At 39.7% G+C, this 18,080-nt stretch overlaps 1 protein-coding gene across 1 annotated transcript; it reads right to left on the bottom strand.

Annotated features, from left to right (window-relative positions):
* Positions 1-12,996: 12,996 nt before the first annotated feature.
* On the bottom strand, positions 12,997-15,924 carry SSTR4 (somatostatin receptor 4). The gene has a single exon (XM_072634611.1). It carries the CDS (start codon positions 15,509-15,511, stop codon positions 14,324-14,326), a length of 1,188 nt encoding a protein of 395 aa, XP_072490712.1. The 5' UTR covers positions 15,512-15,924; the 3' UTR covers positions 12,997-14,323.
* Positions 15,925-18,080: the final 2,156 nt, after the last annotated feature.

Genomic DNA, 18,080 nt, shown 5'->3' with positions numbered 1-18,080 from the left:
CAACTCCCAGGGATGTTGTATCAAATGGCACTTTATTTGAAAACACTTGGAAAATCTTCCTATAACAATGTATGTTATTATTTTCTCTCATTCAAGTTTGTGGACTTTGGGGGTTGGTAATGTGACAGGCAGCTTAGCATATAGAAGAGTGTGGGGTCTAGACTTCAGTAAGGCCTAAATTCAAATCCCACCTCTAACACTAGCTATATGACCTTGGAGAAGTTGTTTAACCCATATGGGCCTGAACGACTCCCTAGGACTTATCTTTTAAACCATTGATAACTTATGCTCTGTGTTGGTAGGAGTTTTTCAATGTAGAGGTCATATAGGCTTACCTCTCATTATATAGGAAATTGTAAGGATCAGCAGCATTTGCCCATGGTCACACAGCTAGTTAGCATGGAGGTCAGAACTAAAACTCAGGGTGTCCCCAGGTAGGGAAAAAGTTTCTATAAATGGGGGCAGAACTACCCGTAAGCAATTGATATTTTCCCAGTTGTTTAGATCTGACTTTATTTGTGTGGGAAGTTTTTTGTAATTGTGTTCATATAGTCACTGAGTTTGTCTTGGTAGGTAGATTCCTTAAGTATACTGTTTACAGTTATTTTGAATGAAATTTCTCTTTCTATTTCTTGCTGCTGGGCTTTATTGGTCATATAAAGAAATGATAATGATTTATGTGGGTTTATCTTCTATCCTGCAGCTTTGCTAAAGTTGTTAATTATTTCAAGTAATTTTTTCGTTGATGTTCTGGGATTCTCTAAGTATATCATCATATCATCTGCAAAGGGTGACACTTTTGTTTCCTCATGGCAATTATGGCTAGCATTTATTAGTACATTAAGTTTTACAAAATGTTTGGCATATGTTATTTCACCTATGTCTTCTGTGATTACGTTAATTGTGGTAAGGTACAACCTTCCCTTCTTTTCCCACTTATTATCAAAAAACTATTTTTAATTAACCACAAATCAAACCTGTTCTACACCTCTCATCAAGTTTTCAGACATTTTTAATAATGAAAACTGAGCAACCCATAAGAGGCCTGTTAAAAAACAAAGCATGCTTTCTAAAAGATAAGGGTCTTAGCACCCCAGGGCTTAGCAAAGTGCCTGCCAGGTAATGAATCCTTGTTAATTTGAAGGAAGTTAAGGACAAAAAAAGTGAGTGAATATAGTTATTTCCAGAAGAAGCAGAGTTTTGTTTTGTTTTGTTTTTTTCCCAGTCAATATCTTGATAGGTCAGTTGGCTTAGTTTCAAAATATCTCTTCAGAGCACTGAAGAAGGCAGAGGAGGCAGTGGGTGAGGCATCTGGCAAATCTGTGAGTGATAGGAGTAGGTGTAAAGTATCCATGAGTTCACATTTGCCAGGGTTTCCATTTCCCCCATATATGAATTAGGATAAAAATATTTCTACCTACCTTGCTAAAAAAAAAGGGTATATAACCAGGAATGGAATAATATATTTTCTTTCTTTGAAGAAATATAATACTTACGTGTAAGGTTTGCCTTTCCCACCCCCATCTCCCTTAGGTGTGACTTGCAAAGAAAAATTTAAGATCAGATTTTAAAACCTCACTTGACTTTTCCAGATATTTGCTTTTAATACAAAAAAAGCATCATTTAACTTCCCTTTCCTCTTTCCAGGACATCCCCCTCTACTGTCTGTTTTTGTTTTTTTGTAGAGCCTTCCATTTTTTTCTCTTTTTTTGGTCAGTCATTTCAAATTTAAGCAAATTGATTTCCTTTCACAAAAGAAACCCAGTACTCTTTTTAACATTAGATCTTAACTAAATTGAGAACTTTTTTCTTTATGTTTTAAAAAGTATGATCATGAAAGAAAAAAAAAGAATCCTGGAGAACATTAAATAATAGCTATTCTATCATTTAAATAGCAATGTGGCAACCAGGAAGTATTATAGATAGAAAATGGAAACCATCAATTCTCAAAATTGGGATACTGGAAAATAATTTCGTGTGGGACATGTGGCTAAAATCTCTCTCTCACTTCCATTCATTCCTTTTGTCCTATAAACTCACAAAAAAGATTTTCTCTTTAAATGTGGAATTTTATGAACTGCATTCCCCTGGGTGGTAAGTCCTCTCTTTCTCTTTTATAGTTTAAATATTGGACCAGAGGGTGTTCGCACTCTTCCTTAATATTATTTCCTAATATTCCATTTTCAGTTATTCTTTGGCATTAAAGAATACATGTTCAAAATTAAGGCTCTTATTGAAGTAAGCAGAAACATTGTTTCCTCTATTATAGGCTGAATTCAGAAATATCTGAATTCAAATCTGGTCTCAGAGACTTGCTAACCATATGACCCTGAGCAAGTCACTTAACCTCTCTTTGCCTCAATTTCCTCAGTTGTAAATGGGAGATAATAATATCACTTATCTCCTAGGATGGTTATGAGGATTAAATGAGATGACATTTGTAAAGTGCTTAGCACAGTACCCCAACATTTGTTGTTGTTCATTCATTTCAGTTATGTCCAACTTTTTATGACTCCATTTGGGGTTTTCTTGGCAAAGATACTAGAGTAGTTTGCCATTTCCTCTAGTATATTTTACAGATGAAGAAACTGAGGCCAACAGGGTTAAGTGATACGGGTTCATATATCTAATCATTGTCAGAGGCCAGATTTGAACTCATGAGTCTTCTTAATTCCAAGGCCAGTGCTCTATCCACTGTGTGACCTAGATGTTCAACTGAAACATTGTGCTAAATGAATGCTCATTCCTTTCCCCTTGTACCCACTCTGATCTCTACTACCACATATAAATATATTTAATCTCCTGAGGGAAAAGAATTTTTACTTTATACAACATTGTGTTCTTAATCCTTTGTATAGTGCCCTGCACACAGTAGGCACTCAGCAAATGTTCATTGATCACTATATAAGCCAAGAACCCATTAGAGAGAGAGACTGGCTCTACTTTAGTCTGGAGTCCTGTACCTTTCCAAAAGGTAATTCTACCTTTTTCTAGAAGTTATGTGAAAAACAGATTAGAGCTCTTAGGAGAAGGGCAGGTAGCAGAAGAAAGATGGCTTTTTAGCCTCTCAGAAAAGAGGTACTATTACTCTGTGGTACTATTAAAAGAAATTAAATATTTTTATTTTTTGGAAAGCAATAATTAAAAATATGAATACATACATTGCTGAAATAAATGTCAATTATTCAGATTATCTTCCATTTGCTATTATTTGTATCTCTCCAGTGATGGAGATAATTGAGAACTGATTGCATACCCATGCAATCAAGAGTACTTATGGGAATTAGTTTTATATATAAGTGTTTGTTATTACCATAGGTGTCATATAACTTCTCTGAGCCTCAGTTATCCTCATTTGTATAATGGTGATAATAAAACCTATTTACTTCCAAAGATCAAATGGAGTAATGGCATTTTGGAAACCTTAGAACATCATATAGGTGTTATTATTATGCTTATTGTTATTGTTTTTGTTCATTGTCCTTTATTTGACATCCTCAGAGAGCAGGAATATGACTAACTTTGAGGACAAGAGTGGGGGGGGGAGGGGAGATAATAATACTCTCAGAGCCACCAAAGTGATGTTCCTAAAATGCAGGTCTGGTCATGTCACTCCCCTTCTTAGAAAAATATACAAAACTCTGTGGCTCCCTATTATAGAACTCTAGAAGTAAATGCAAACTATTCTCCTTGGCATTTTGAAGGGGAAAGCCCTTCACCATCTAGTATTCATGTGTATTTCAGGTCTCATTATATATCAATACCTTTCACAGTCTCTACATCCCAGTGAATCTGGCTTTCATATTCCTCTGGGTATACAGAACTGCATTTCCCACCTTCATGTCTTTGCACTAGTCATCTCTCATGACTGGAACAAACTCTCCCTTTGCCTCCATTCCTCAAAATCCCTAGTTTCTTTCATGATCCAGTTTAAGCACTCCCTTTTTCATGTGAACTTAGAATCCTCCTCCTGAATCAACTTGTATCTATTTTATTATACTTATATGAGTACACATTATCTCCTCCATAGACTGTAAGCTTCTTGAAGGTAAGACTTTCTCTTTTGTATATCACACCTTTGTATCCTAGGTCTATCACAGAACCTGGCACATAGTGAGCATGTAAGAAATGCTTGTTGGTTGAATTATATTACACTTTAAGTTTTCACAAATTGGTTTCCTCACAACCCTAAGAGGTTAGTAGTGGTATGCTATTATCCACAAATCAGATTATTTCAACAACTTTTTGCTTGTTTGATTCCTTTTGCAGATGACTTAGAGCCATCTGCTCATTTACATTTTGCCCTCCTTGTCTATAAGATAAAATATAAAATCCTCAGCCCAATCCACCTTTTAAGTCATTTCATATTACTCTCTTTCAAGGACTCTCTGTTCCTTTCACACTGACATACTCACCATACCCTGTACATGGCATCCCATCTCTTTCCTCCAGAACTTTACATAAATATTCCCTATGTTTGCAACATATTTCCTTTTCACCTGTGACTTAGAATTCGTAGTTTCTTCCAAATTGCAACTTAGGTGTCACCTCCTACAGGAACCTTTTCTGATCTCCCTAGAGTTAGTAGTGCTCTCTCTTCTCTGTGAAGTTATTTTGATTTACTTTGTACATTTTTGCATTTATTTATCTACAAGGATGTTCAGTTTCTTGAGGAGAATGTAAACCTTTTCAGGGCAAGCACTGGTTCATTGCTGTCTTGGTATTGCCAACATCTTGCTCCGTGCCTTGTATACTAGGCACTCCATAAGTCTTAGTTGAATTGAATGGCATTTGAACTAAGATTTTCCAATATTTGTTTTTTTAATTATTTATTTTTAACACAGTTTATAACAGATAAAGTAATTCCAACTTTTGGTCAGGTGATACTTCTTTTTAAAGCATTTGCAATATGGATCACAAAAGAAAAAAATTTTTTTTTAAACATTAACCAACTGAGACACAAATAATATTTATGTTGCTAACTTCACAAGCTCTTGACCTAATTGTCTCCATAGTATTACTAAGAATTAAAGGACCCTAACTTATTGTGGTTGGTCTAAAGTCCTATGCCTAATAGCTTAATTTTAGACAACCTCAGATATTCCCCTATCCATAATCTATAATTGAATAGATCTGGTATTAAGCTTACAAACCTTTTGACTGTAGGAAATTGCCACCAATAGTAACGACATTGCAGGGATACAATATCTCCCTAACTTCATGTCAATTCCAGGCAAGATTAGATTATCCACTTGCATTCAGTCAGGTTTAAAGTCTGCCAGGTGTCAGTGGGGAAATTGAATCAGGAGAATCCCACCTCAGCCCATGCTGAACAGCCACTCTCCCATCCTTTCCTTGAGATCACCTATGCAGTTCATACCAGCATCTCATCAGCTTACTGGCATCATGGATTAAAGGCTCAGATCGCCTTTCTTGCTACCCATACCTGGAATTAGACTCAGAAGAACAGTCACTTAGTAGTCCCATAGCACCTAAAAATGGCAAGTTCCAATAACCAGGTTTCAAATACGATTATAGTTTCACTTTGGCTAAGGAACATCTTTTGAGGCAAGTCTTAAGTGGCTTATATGCCTTTCTCTACATATTCTAGTTCCTGATTAAATGGCAATCATTAAATCAAATTTTACCATTAAAACCTTGACTTTTCCATCAATGCCAAATTTTACCCAAGGATACCTTCCTCTAGGAAATTTAGTCTGAATTTTTTTTCTCCAAACTAAAGATGTCATTGATTTATTCTTAGTAATTAATTCAGTCTATTGTTTTAATACTAATTGCTTTTACCTCACTTTATAACATGTCCAATTTTTCTCCCCATCACTCCCCTTCCCCCACTTCCTAATACCTTGCATTCTGATTACTCCTTCCCTCAATGTACCCTCCCCTCCATCACACCCCACCCCTCTCCTATCCCCATCTTCTCTCTTTTCTTGCAGGGCAAGATAAATTTCCATACCCCTATCCCTGTAGTTCTTAATTCCCAATTATATGCAATAAAAATTCTCAACATTGGTTTCTAATGCTTTGAATTACAACTTCTCTCCCTCCCCCCCCTCCCTCCCCAGCCCTACTGAGAAGGCAAGCAATTCAATAGACTAAATATGTATTGTTTTGCAAAAGACTTTCATAGTAATCGTGTTGTGTAATACTAATTATATTGCCCTCTGATCTACCCTATCCCCCCTTATTTCCCCCCCTACAATTGACCTTGTCCCTTCTCGAAAGTGTTTATTTCTAGTGACTCCCTTCTCCCATTTGCCCTCCCTTCTAACATTCACCTCGCTCCACTTGTCTCCTCCTCTCCTACTTTCCTGTGGTATATATAAATTTTCATATCAGATTTAGTGAGCATGTTATTCCCTCCTTCAGCCACACTTGGGGAGAGTAGCTTTATTTTTCCCCCCTCTCCCCTTTCTCCCTTATCTCCTCCATTGAATAAGATTTCTCTTATCTCTTTTTTGAGTTATAGCCTGCCCCATTCCATTACCCCTTTTCTCTTCCCAGAATTTTCCTCCTTCACCCCTTAATTTTTATCTTACTTTTATTTGTGTGTGTGTGTGTGTGGATATCATCTCTTCTGATATAACACACCCTGTACTCTATATCTATGTATATGCGTGTGTATGTGTATGTACAATCTCTCCAACTACCCAAATACTGAGAAAAGATTCAAGAGTTAAAAATATTTTCTTTCCATGTAGTAATATAAACAGTTCAGCTTTAGAGAGTCTTTTGTGATTTTTCTTTTCTGTTTACCTTTTCATGCTTCTCTTGATTCTTGTCTTGGGAAGTCAAATTTTTAAATACAGATCTGGTCTTTTCCTCAACATGAAATCTTCAAATCTGACTATATCACTGAATGACCATTTTTTCCCTTGAAGTATTATATTCAGATTTGCTGGGTAGGTGATTCTTGGCTTCAATCCCAGTTCCTTTGACTTCTGAAATATCCCACTCCAAGCCCTTCAATCTCTTAATGTTGAAGCTGCCAGATCCTGTGTTATCCTGATTGTATTTCCACAGTACTCAAATTGTTTCTTTCTCCTTGATCTGGGAACTCTGAAATTTGGCCACAATATTCCTAGGAGTTTCTCTGTTTGGGTTTCTTTCAGGAGGTGAATGATGAATTCTTTCAATATCTATTTTGCCCTCTGATTCTATAACATCAGGGCAGTTTTCCTTAATAATTTCATGGAAGATAATGTCTAGGCTTTTTTTTGATCATGGCTTTCAAGTAGTCCAATAATTTTAAATTATTTCTCCTGGATCTATTTTCCAGGTCAGTTGTTTTTCCAATGAATTGTTTCCCCTTATCTTCTATTTTTTTCAAATTTTTGGTTTTGTTTACTACTTGGTTTAACTCATAGTCATTCGTTTCCCTGAACTCAATTCTCTCTTTCAACGAATTATTTTGTTCAGTGAGCTTTTGAAGCTTCTCCTCTATTTGGCTAATTCTGCTTTTTAAAACCTCCTTCTCCTTGTTGGCTTTTTGGACCTCTTTTTCCAATTGAGTTAGGCTGCTTTTAAAGCTGTTATTTTCCTCAGCGTTTTTTTTGGTTTTCCTTTAGTAAGCTGCTAACTTGTTTTTTAAGGTCTTCTATTGCCTGAGCCAAGTTTAAGTCCCTTTTGGAGACAGGGCCCTTGACTTCCTCTGACAGTATGCCTTGTTCTTCCTCATCTGAAGGGTTGGGGGGAGACACCTGTTCCCCAAGAAAGTAACCTTCTATGGTCTTATTTTTTTTCCCCTTTTCTGGGCATTTTCCCAGTTAGTTACTTGACTTCTGAGTTTCCTTTCCACACCCACCTTGCCTCCTGTTCTGCCCTGCCAGTGCTTGAGGGCTGAGATTCAAATGTTGCTCCCAAGCCTCCAGGGCTTTCGGCAGGGGTGGGGATGCTATTCAGAGTGAGATTAAGTTCAGCTGCTCAGGTGGGGGCAGGGCCACCACATGCGGCTTGGTTCCCTCAGGGGGCTTATGAGGAGACCTTTAATAATGGATGCGGGCTCCTGCCTGCTTTGGGAGCCCTTGTCTGCTGCTGCCTCCACTGCTGCCTCCTGAGGGGCCCTGAGTTATGGGGACACCCCACTCCCCTCTCAGCCAGCCAAAAAGACCTCTCACTGACCTTTGGCACCTGTGGGTTGAGGGACCTGATCTGCTGCTGGAGATTCCATCCCTGAAGCCTGCTTGGCTCTGCTCCTCTCAGTGCCGAGTGGCCAAGGCAGGGCTGGGCTCCACTCCAGGTCCAGGTGTGCGACAAACCTTTCCCATCAGTTTTTTAGGTCTCTCTGGAACAGAAATCTCCTCTACTCCATTGTTCCATGGCTTCTGCTGCTCTAGAATTTGTTGGGAGTTCTTCTTTACAGGTATTTTATGGGCTGTTGGATAAGAGCTAAGGGTATGTGGATCTTTCTACTCTGCCATCTTGGCTCCTCCCAATATTTGTTTTTTTAATAGAAAAGTTAACCAACTGACTCATTTGAAAAAAGTTATTTTGCACAAAAGTAGGAATATCTTCTTTCTTAAAACTTCAACTTCATCTCATTACTTCTTAAAAAGCCATAGAATATAAGTAGCCATTAGAAACTGTGATCTACTTGATTTTTATTTTTATATGCATATTTTTACTGTTTCAAAAATATCATGACTCACCATGCTGTTACCTTCTGAAATTCATCCTAGGAGTGCACCAGCCAGAAAATAGGGAGCATATATACAAGTTGTGAATATGAAATGGAAAAGATCATTTTAAGTTGAATAATACCTAAAAGCATTATATTTGCAAAATAAGAATGGAAAGAAGCAATTCTCTCCTGTCTGAGTAAGCAGAACTGAGGCAGTAATTCAAGCTGCAACAAAATGGTGCTAAAATTAGCAGAAAAATGAAAAAAAAATCTGATTAACCAGCTCTTTTTTCCCTCCAAATTCCCCCAAACCAGTGATACTATCTATATACAGGGTGGGATTGTTTTTTCTGTTGAAGGCTATTGATTGGGGGGAGGGAATAAATCAAGGACCACCTCCATATAAAATGCAACTTATCAAGACATATGTATGTGCATATTTATGTGTATGTTTATATATATACATATACATGCATGTGTATAATTAGTTTGGTTTGTTTTTAGAAAGAGGAATATGAAACATTCACCTTATCAACTTTTTAAAAAAAAATTTTAAATGAATGGGAAGCATTAAACTTTATTCACTGAATGTAGCAAATACTAGTGAAAATCCTTCCTCAGTACAGCACTAATGGGCACTTGAAGGGGAGAGCCACAGAAAGTGAAAGAGAAGAAAAGTTATGAAAGGAAGAAAAGCAAGGAGTTATGAGGAATAGAAATGGGATACATGAGTAGAAAGTCAAAAAGGTTGGATAAATATAATTTTGAGAGAGAGAAATAGAGATATTGGGAGACACTGAGAGAGAAAGACTCAAAAGGAGGAGATAGACAAAGGAATCTTCCATTTTTATATACCCTACTTTGTTTTGAATGCTCTATAAAAATTCATATTTGCTACTACTGTTTTATCACTACAGATTCAAGCCAGATCTTCCTCTAAACAAATACAAGTCAAAATGTGGACCAATCTACCAAAATGGGACAACTGTACCAGTTCAGTGGATCTATACCTGGCTTCCATCAGTCCTACTTCCAATATATGTCTCCCATTACCTCTCTCTCTCTCTCTCTCTCTCTCTCTCTCTCTCTCTCTCTCTCTCTCTCTCTCTCACTCTCTCTCTCTCTCTCTCCTATACACACTTACACAGAGACACAGAGACACACAGACAGAAGTAATGAGCACAAATTCTTGAGCTGTTGGATCAGTCACCATTTGAGAGAGAAAAAAGGAAGTAAGTCTTTGGAGCCAGAGTTAGTAAGTTTTAATTGAATTGACTTGCATTTGAACTAAGTTGTTAGGAGATTCAGAACTTCTTAGATAAAATAACAGCTATGATTTCCTCACTATTCTTCCATGATCTCTACTTTGGGACTCATGGAACTAGGGCCTGCTATCTATGCAAACACAGAGAAGAATTACATAATTATTTGTTTAATTCAGAGCATTCAAATCTTAAATATTGATGGGCTACCAAAGCATTATTTTTATTTGTTATACTACTAAGATTACTTGAAGATGGTATTAGTTGGACTAGAGAATTCTGTAGCTCCCTTATTCAGTTGTTTCAGTCATGTCACAGTCTCTTTGTGACCTCATTTGGAAAAGATACTATAGTACTTTGCCATTTCATTCTCTAGTTCATTTTAAAGATGAGGTAACAGAAGCAAGTAAGGTTAAGTGACTTGCCAAGGTCACACAGCTAATTAAAATCTGAGGTCAGATTTCACCTCAAGTTTTCCTGACTTCAGGTCCAGCACTGTATTCGCTGAAGCAGCTATCTGCCCCTACTTCCCCTTGAGCATGCTTATACTCAAAGTGTTTCTACCCCTGGGGAAGTCCCAAGGAAGTTGTGTAGTTGTTTAAACAGATAGGTACAGAAAACTGAAAACAGCCAAACAAAAAGGATTTCAAAACAAGGATGTCTAAAAAGTTTTCCATATTTGAACTGATTCTGAGTTACTAAGCCTCACAGAGTTGAAGCAGCCACAAAATTGGGGGAAAAATTCTACTTTCAAAGATTCACTTGATTTATTGGAGGAACCCAGGCCAGTATTAAATGTACGTTACTAACAGTCAAGGGCTCTGTTTTACAATCAATCAAATCCAAAGTCTTTTCTTATGAACAGAAGCAGCAGCAGACAGTGTTACCCTGAACTTTGGCAGCTGAAGATATATGTTGTCAATATTCTTGGCTCGTACCTGGTCATGTCTTATCAGAGAAAGAAAATTGCAGAGTGTGTGTCATGTGGGAGATTGTAGTTCGTGGAAAGTGTTCTTCCATATGAGGCTGAAGGCAAAGTCCCCACCCATGTCCCATGGCAAGGGTCCAGCATCCTACTCCAATCTCCAACCACTGCCATGACTTAACCCTGTCACCTCAAGGCTATTTATCTTTTCACTCCCTTGCATATGCCTGCTATTTAAATAATACCTCCCAGAGCCTCATCCTGTGATGCCATGGCTACAGGAGGTCAATAAATACCAGTGGCTTACTTCCAGTTTCCTGAGACCACATGTCTTGGGAAGGGGAGGAAAGATCACTGAACTAGAGATTAGGAGAGTAAAGTCAAGTTACAGTTTGGCCCTGCCTCCTTGTGTGAGCTTGTTCAAGTCTCTGGGCCCTCAGATTCCCCATCTGTAAAATAAAGGGGTTGGATGAGAAAATGCCTTTCAGGTGCTTTCCAGTTCCAATATGACATTCACCATCAGTATGATCAGAGCAGAATGGTATCCTGCAAAGTGACTCAAGAGGTCAGAATTCAAGTTGTACCTCTTGACATAGATAGCTATCTGATCAAATCACTTAATCTCTCACTTGTTCCAAGCAACTTTTTTAAATGATAGTTTTTTTTCTCCATGTCTGTGTAGAGTTTACCCTCTTGGAGTTCTTTACACCAATGAAACTATAGGTTTCTGACCCCTCTACGCAAAATAGTCTCTAACAAACTATTCACCAGCAAAAATGAAGCATGAATATGAACCATGGAATATGTCAGACTATGGATTATTGGGGTAGGTGGAAGAGGTGGGAAGAAGGCAGATGGGTAATGGTCTGGCAACTGGCAACTTGCTAGTTTATGTGACATTTCCTTTAATATCCCTCTGGAAGAGGCTGGCTTTTAGCAGTCTGAAACCAGCTAGACAGTAGAGGAGGGTATATGTGGATAGGGTGGGAGTGAGCATGGAAAAAAGGGAATGAAAGAAGGTTAGACACTGAATAATCAAGGATAATTTGTTCACAGACAAAACTACAGACCATGACATCTGAAAGTGATCTTATAGATCCATTAACTTTCATTTTAAAGCAGAGGCAACCAAGGCCCACAGTCCTGAAGCTACATTCTCAAAGTCACAAAGATTTGCTGATATCTGACTTGGGGGAATGTGCACAAACCAAGTCAAGCTTGAGTACAGACTTTCCATCAATAATTATTACGAATAAAAAAGCACATTTATATAGCATTTTAAGACTTTTAAAGGGGTTAAGGCATACAACTAGAGTGGGGAGCACCTTATTGGCAAATACAGCTAAGAGTTAAGACTTAATTCTGGCAAAAATTCTGCTTTGTCCCATGATAATCAAGTATTGTCTATCTCTCACTCCACTGAGGTAATTGAGAGGTAGTCTGAGAGTTGAAATGCCGATACTTTGAGAGCAGGAGCTGTGTGTGTGTGTGTGTGTGTGTGTGTGTGTGTGTGTGTGTGTGTGTGTGATCTGTTTGTCCTTGGTGCAGGGCATAGTGCTTTTTCACTAAGTGGAACCTATAACATATCTGTTGAATCTGATTAAAAAAATGTATCCTTAGTCCTGTCACTGCTTCATGGCAAAGGATATAACAATCTCACTTGAGATCCCCTGTTCCCATGGAGATCATCTGACTTGCTGCCTGCCTCAAAGACACTGACATCTTCTGAGTTTATGGCACAGTATTTTAGAGTAGAATTCCATTTCCAGAGAACCGACACTTCCATTGAAACCCCAATTATAAAACAAGATATAGTGGCTTGGGATATCAATACATGCCCAATAAAAGGCAGTACTGGAAAGAACCCTGGGTTTTGAGTCATAGGACCTGAGTTCAAATTCTCTCCTAATACTTCTTAACTATATGAACTTGGAGAAGTGCCTTAATATCTGCAACTGTTTTCTCCTCTGTAAAATGACGGAATTTTATTAGGTGACCCCTTGCAGCTCTACTTCTTACATCCATCAGGATCCCATTCCTTTCCGCTACTCTACATCCCTCCCATATATAACAACATCCCTTCATTTCTGGATATTCTGAATATGAAATCATTGCTTACCCTTCTTTAAAGTGATAACCACCCCACCCTCATCCACCATAGGCATTAATACGTACTCAATAACATTTTTATTAGGACTTTTAAGATAAGGAACAATTATTGGAGATTACAATGCCATCTCTTCATCTGACAGTGAGCAGAAATGAAACTTTTCACAAATGGTCTTTTTTTCCATTGTAAGAACAATCAGTCAGCCATAATTTAGCTAGCAGAAAAGAGTTTATACTTTTTTTTTTTTTTTAGTTTTTTAGACCTCAGGCTAGAGTCATGGTTTATTATGTACATCAATTCTAATAGTTTATTGAGCTTTGGGGCCTTCAAAAATAAAGAGAAAAGGATAAACATGCCTTCTAACTGTACATTTACATCTCTTCTTAAAAACAATGACTTTTCCAATTTGAATTTTCCCTTCCCATCCCCACTGCTACTCTCTCTAGCAGTAATACAAATGTATGCCCAAAAAGGGTGGCAAACTCCCATACTAAAGGAGCACTGGCAAATAAATGACAGCACAAGACCTGGGTGAGGTTTTCCCCTTCCTATTGTTTTTTATTATTGGCCAGATTGTGTGCTTTACATTAAGCCCCACAACACACATCTTCAAACTTGACTCCACTCACAAAGAATCTGTTACTGAGCAGATGTAATGCAGATATCACTTATCATATATGTCAAGGCTAGAAGTGGACAAGATAGCATCTTAGGCTACTGTAAATAAATGTTACTTGGCAACACAGAGCCAAGGACAAAAAGTAAAGCAATATTCCGAGACATTGTATACTTTTTTTCTGTACAGAATTCACAACTGTACCTCAATTGCAATAAGAAAGAAATAATCTATTGAAAGGGAGGAATTCCCATTCTGAGGACAGAATCTGGGGTCAATTCCCTTCCTAACACCCCGACTATCTTTTCTGCTTTTTTCTTAACAAAAACTGGAGAAACAAGTTACAAAGACAGCAACCCCTCATTCCCCCTTCTCTTCTCCTTCCCCAGTAAAAATGCAAAAACCGAAATAAAGCTCCAACGGTTCAGGAATAGTAATTGTCATGGTCCATGCACTGAATGAGTCCTACCCCACGGAGATGTCCTTTAGCAAACTGTGGTTCTGGGGAGAGGAAAGGATTAGGTTGGTGGGATGCAGGCATCCTTGAGAATAATACACAAGCAAGATGGCAATGTCCACCTGGAAAGGATATAGTCTTGGAAAGATTGGTCACTGCAGAAGTCCAAGGTTCTTGAGGGATGGTCAAGGAGAAAACAATTTTGTGGGAAATGATAAGGATGGCCTCTGGAAAGTGATGGTCTCTGCATGATGATTAGAAACTGAAAGAGGTCTGGGTGACAGGTGGGACCAAGAAGTAGGAGTTTGCTCTTTAGAATGTGGTGGTCCTGGTAAGGGTGCCATGCTTGCCACAGGGTTCTGGGTGCACAGGCTCCTGCTGGCAGGGCAAAGTGGGGCACATGCACCCACCCCCTTTGCTCTTGAGGGCTGTAGCATAGTAGTCCAAAGGTTCTTCTTCAGCAGCAGAAGCAGCATCCAGGAGACAACATCGAAGGCAAAGCACCCTCTGGAATGAACGTCGGAAGTTGTCTGAGAGGAAGCCATATAGAATGGGATTTGCACAGCTGTTGGCATAGCTGAGGATGAGGGACACATGGTTAGCAGTGGCATCCAGGCTGGGCATGAAGAGGTTCAGAAGCTGTACCACATAAAATGGCATCCAGCAAAGCACAAAGACAGCTACCACCATGAGTACTAACCTGGTGATCTTCTTTTCTGAACGGCGCCTCTGTTGCCAGCCAGCCCTAAGGGCCACTGCTCGCATCTTGCCCACAATAAGGAGATAACAGAGGCCAATGGCCAAGACAGGAAGGAGAAAACCCAGAAGAAAGGTATAGACCACAAAGACAGCAGACCAGGCTGGATGAGGCCAGTGCAGGTTACAGGCCACAGCCTGACCACCTCGAGTTGGCTTAGTATCTGCAAAGATGGTAATGGGCAGAGTGACCAGCAAGGAAGCCAGCCATACTCCTCCATTGATGAGCTTGGCCACACTGGGTCTTCGGTAGGTGGCAGCTCTCAGGGGGTGCACCACGGCAATATAGCGGTCTACACTGAGCACTGTCAGGCAGAAGACACTGGTGAACATGTTGAGGCCGTCAACACTCAGCACAGTCCTGCAGAGGGCAGAACCAAAGGGCCAGTGGCGGAGGGCAGCAGAGGAGGCCACAAAGGGCACACTGAGCATGAAGAGTTCATCAGCAATGGCCAGATTCAACAGGTAGATATTGGTGGCTGTCTTCATCTTAGCATAGCGCAGAATGACGAAGATAACTAAGGCATTACCCACCAGCCCCACCAGGCACACTAGGGCATAGATGGACTGTATAACGATCATTCCAGCCTCACCTCCTGCCCCTCTTCCCTCCTCTTCCTCCGTGCCCATACTCCCAGGTGGGCGGCTGACATTGGGAGCCCTGGGCCAGTCCGTCCCAAATCCAAGGATTCCTGTGGCTACGGCTTCCTCTACCCCAGGGACCAGTGTCGGGGGACCGCTCATCTTGGCAGATGGCCCATCAGCGGGCAGACTGCTGGTGACGGAAGAGAAGAACAAGGATCGAGAGAGAGATGCCGCGGGAGTCTCTGCTCTCTGCCAGATGTGAAGTCCTCAGCTGGGCAGTCAGAAAAAAAGGAGGAGGTTGGAAGGGACTGTGGCTATGCCTGCAGCAGCGGAGAAGGCTCCAGAGGCTGTTGCAGCTGGATCAGATGTGCTCTTCTCGGCTGCCACCGGGTCTGCCTAAATAGAGAGCGGCTGTCACCCACTTAAAGCTGCTTCCAATCCCGAGCCGGCTCGCCTTTGATTTGCTTCACACATACCCACTGTTGCATGACAATATGCTCTCTCCCTCGGTTTCTTCTTTTTCTCGCTCTCGCCCCCCTCCTTTTCCCTCCTTCCAGATTCCCCTTTCTCCTGCTCCCCTCCCCTTTCCTACTTCTCCATCTCTCCGGTAGCTGCCCTCTCACTCCAGCAGCCTTCTTTGTTCCCATTAGAATACTCTCCCGGGAAGAGGAAGGAAAACGCAGCTTTTTTGGATTTTCTTAGAAATATTTTGCTTCTTTATCATTTTGTCTGCCTCAACCCAGCTGAAGTTCTTTATGTGACAAATGGAGGACGGGAGGGGCAATAGAAGAGGATGAATGTTGGGGATGAGATGCAATTGGACTATGTTCCAGAATGATTTCTTTCCAGGTCTCTAACTTCAGAGGTACAGGTACAGCAGCTAGCCTGTGGCTTCAGTTGCCTTTCCTAATTTCCTGGAAGGCTCAGACATCTACAGAGCAACTAAAGGACTAGACAGATGGTAGCATGAAGGGGACAGAGCAGGAAAAAAAAACACACACACACAATTAATCCAAAATCCTGTACTGTCGCGTCTCCTAGCTTGCTTGGTTCTCATGGGAGCTGTCCATGGCTCCTAAATCCTAAGAGAGAATCCTAGTTAGGCAGAGATTGCTTCCTTGGATCTCCATCAACTTCTAGCACCCTAATTCTCCCATAATGGAGGCGACAGTTGGGTGGGATAGAGTATAGAAAGTAGTGGACGTTCCATAAGCTTCTTGCTTTTAAAAAACAACAGATGTATCCAAAATCTGCTCTGGACTGGACTGTGAGGTGACCTATGAGTTGAAAACATACTAAACAACCTGGAAAGGAGTTATAATCTGACTTACATTTAAGAAATGGGAATTTTTGTACACAGGGTGGCCCCTCTCTCTTCCAAACTTCTGTTTTCCACCGAAGATACAACTATTTCCCCTAGATTCGAGTTCCTATTTAGGGTTTGATTTCTTACAGATGCAGTCTATCCTCCCTCTTAATTGGAGATAGTAGGATCATTGATGACAGCCAGAAGAATACTGAGAGGCCATCCAATCCAACACATTCAATTTACTGTTGAGGAAACTGAGGCAGAGGTAAAGTGACTTTCCCAAGTTCACACAGGTATAAATTTCAGAACTGGAATTTGAAACTTCAATCAAAATTTAGTTTGCAATAGGGAGAGCTGAGTGGTGCAGTGGTTAGAGCACCAACCCTGTAGAAAGAAGGACCTGAGTTCAAATTAGACCTCAGACATTTACTAGCTGTCTGACCCTGGGCAAGTCACTTAACCAGATTGCCTTCACCACCACCAGCAATCAAACTTGGTTTCTCAGATGCTTCTTTTTAATCAGTTAATTTATTTATTTTTAGTTCTCAACATTCATTTCTATAAGTTTTAAATTTTTTCCCCCTCCCTCCCCTCTCCCTACCCAAGACAGCATGCAATCTGATATAGGTTCTACACATACATTCCTATTAAAAACATTTTCTCATTAATCATGTTGCATATAGGAATTATAATGAATGGGAGAAACCATGAGAAAGAAAAACAAAACAAGACAAAAAAGAAAATAGTCTGTTTTGCTCTGCATTCTGATTCTCTAGATGTGGATGGCATTTTCCATCATGAATCCTTTGGAATTGTTTTACGTCTTTGCATTTTTGAGAAGGGCTAAATCTATCAAAATGTCATCCCATTTTGTGGCTGTTACTGTGTACAGTGTGCTCTTGGTTCTGCTCACTTTACTCGGCATCAATTCAGGTAAGTCTTTTCAGGTTTTTCTGCAGTCTGTCTGTTCATCATTCCTTATAGCACAATAACATCCCATTACATTCACATACCACAACTTGTTCAGTTATGCCCCAGTTGATGGGCATCCCATCAATTTCCAGTTCTTGGCCACCACAAAAAGAACTTCTATAAATATTTTTTGTATGTGTGGGTCCTTTTCCCATTTTCAAGATCTCTTTGCAATACAACCCTAGAAAACAGTATTACTTAGTCAAAGGGTATGCACATTTTTATAGCCCTTTAGGCATAGTTTCAAATTGCTCTCCAGAATGGATGAATCAGCTCACAGCTCCACAGCTCATTAACACTATGAATTAGTGTTCCAACTCTCCCACATCTTCTCCAAAATTTTTCATTTTCCTGTGCTATCATGTTAGCCAGTCTGATAGGTGTGATGTGGTACCTCAGAGTTGTTTTGATTTATATCTCTCTAATCAATAGTAATTTAGAGCATTT

This window comes from Notamacropus eugenii, chromosome 1 (assembly GCF_028372415.1).
Source record: "Notamacropus eugenii isolate mMacEug1 chromosome 1, mMacEug1.pri_v2, whole genome shotgun sequence".
NCBI classification, from domain to species: domain Eukaryota; kingdom Metazoa; phylum Chordata; class Mammalia; order Diprotodontia; family Macropodidae; genus Notamacropus; species Notamacropus eugenii.
Note: the sequence above shows the minus strand (reverse complement) of the source record. Positions and strands in the feature narration are given on the sequence as shown.

Excerpts from the sequence above, each read along its gene's own strand:
- SSTR4 (XM_072634611.1), bottom strand. The coding sequence starts at position 15,511 with ATGAGCGGTCCCCCGACACTGGTCCCTGGGGTAGAGGAAGCCGTAGCC.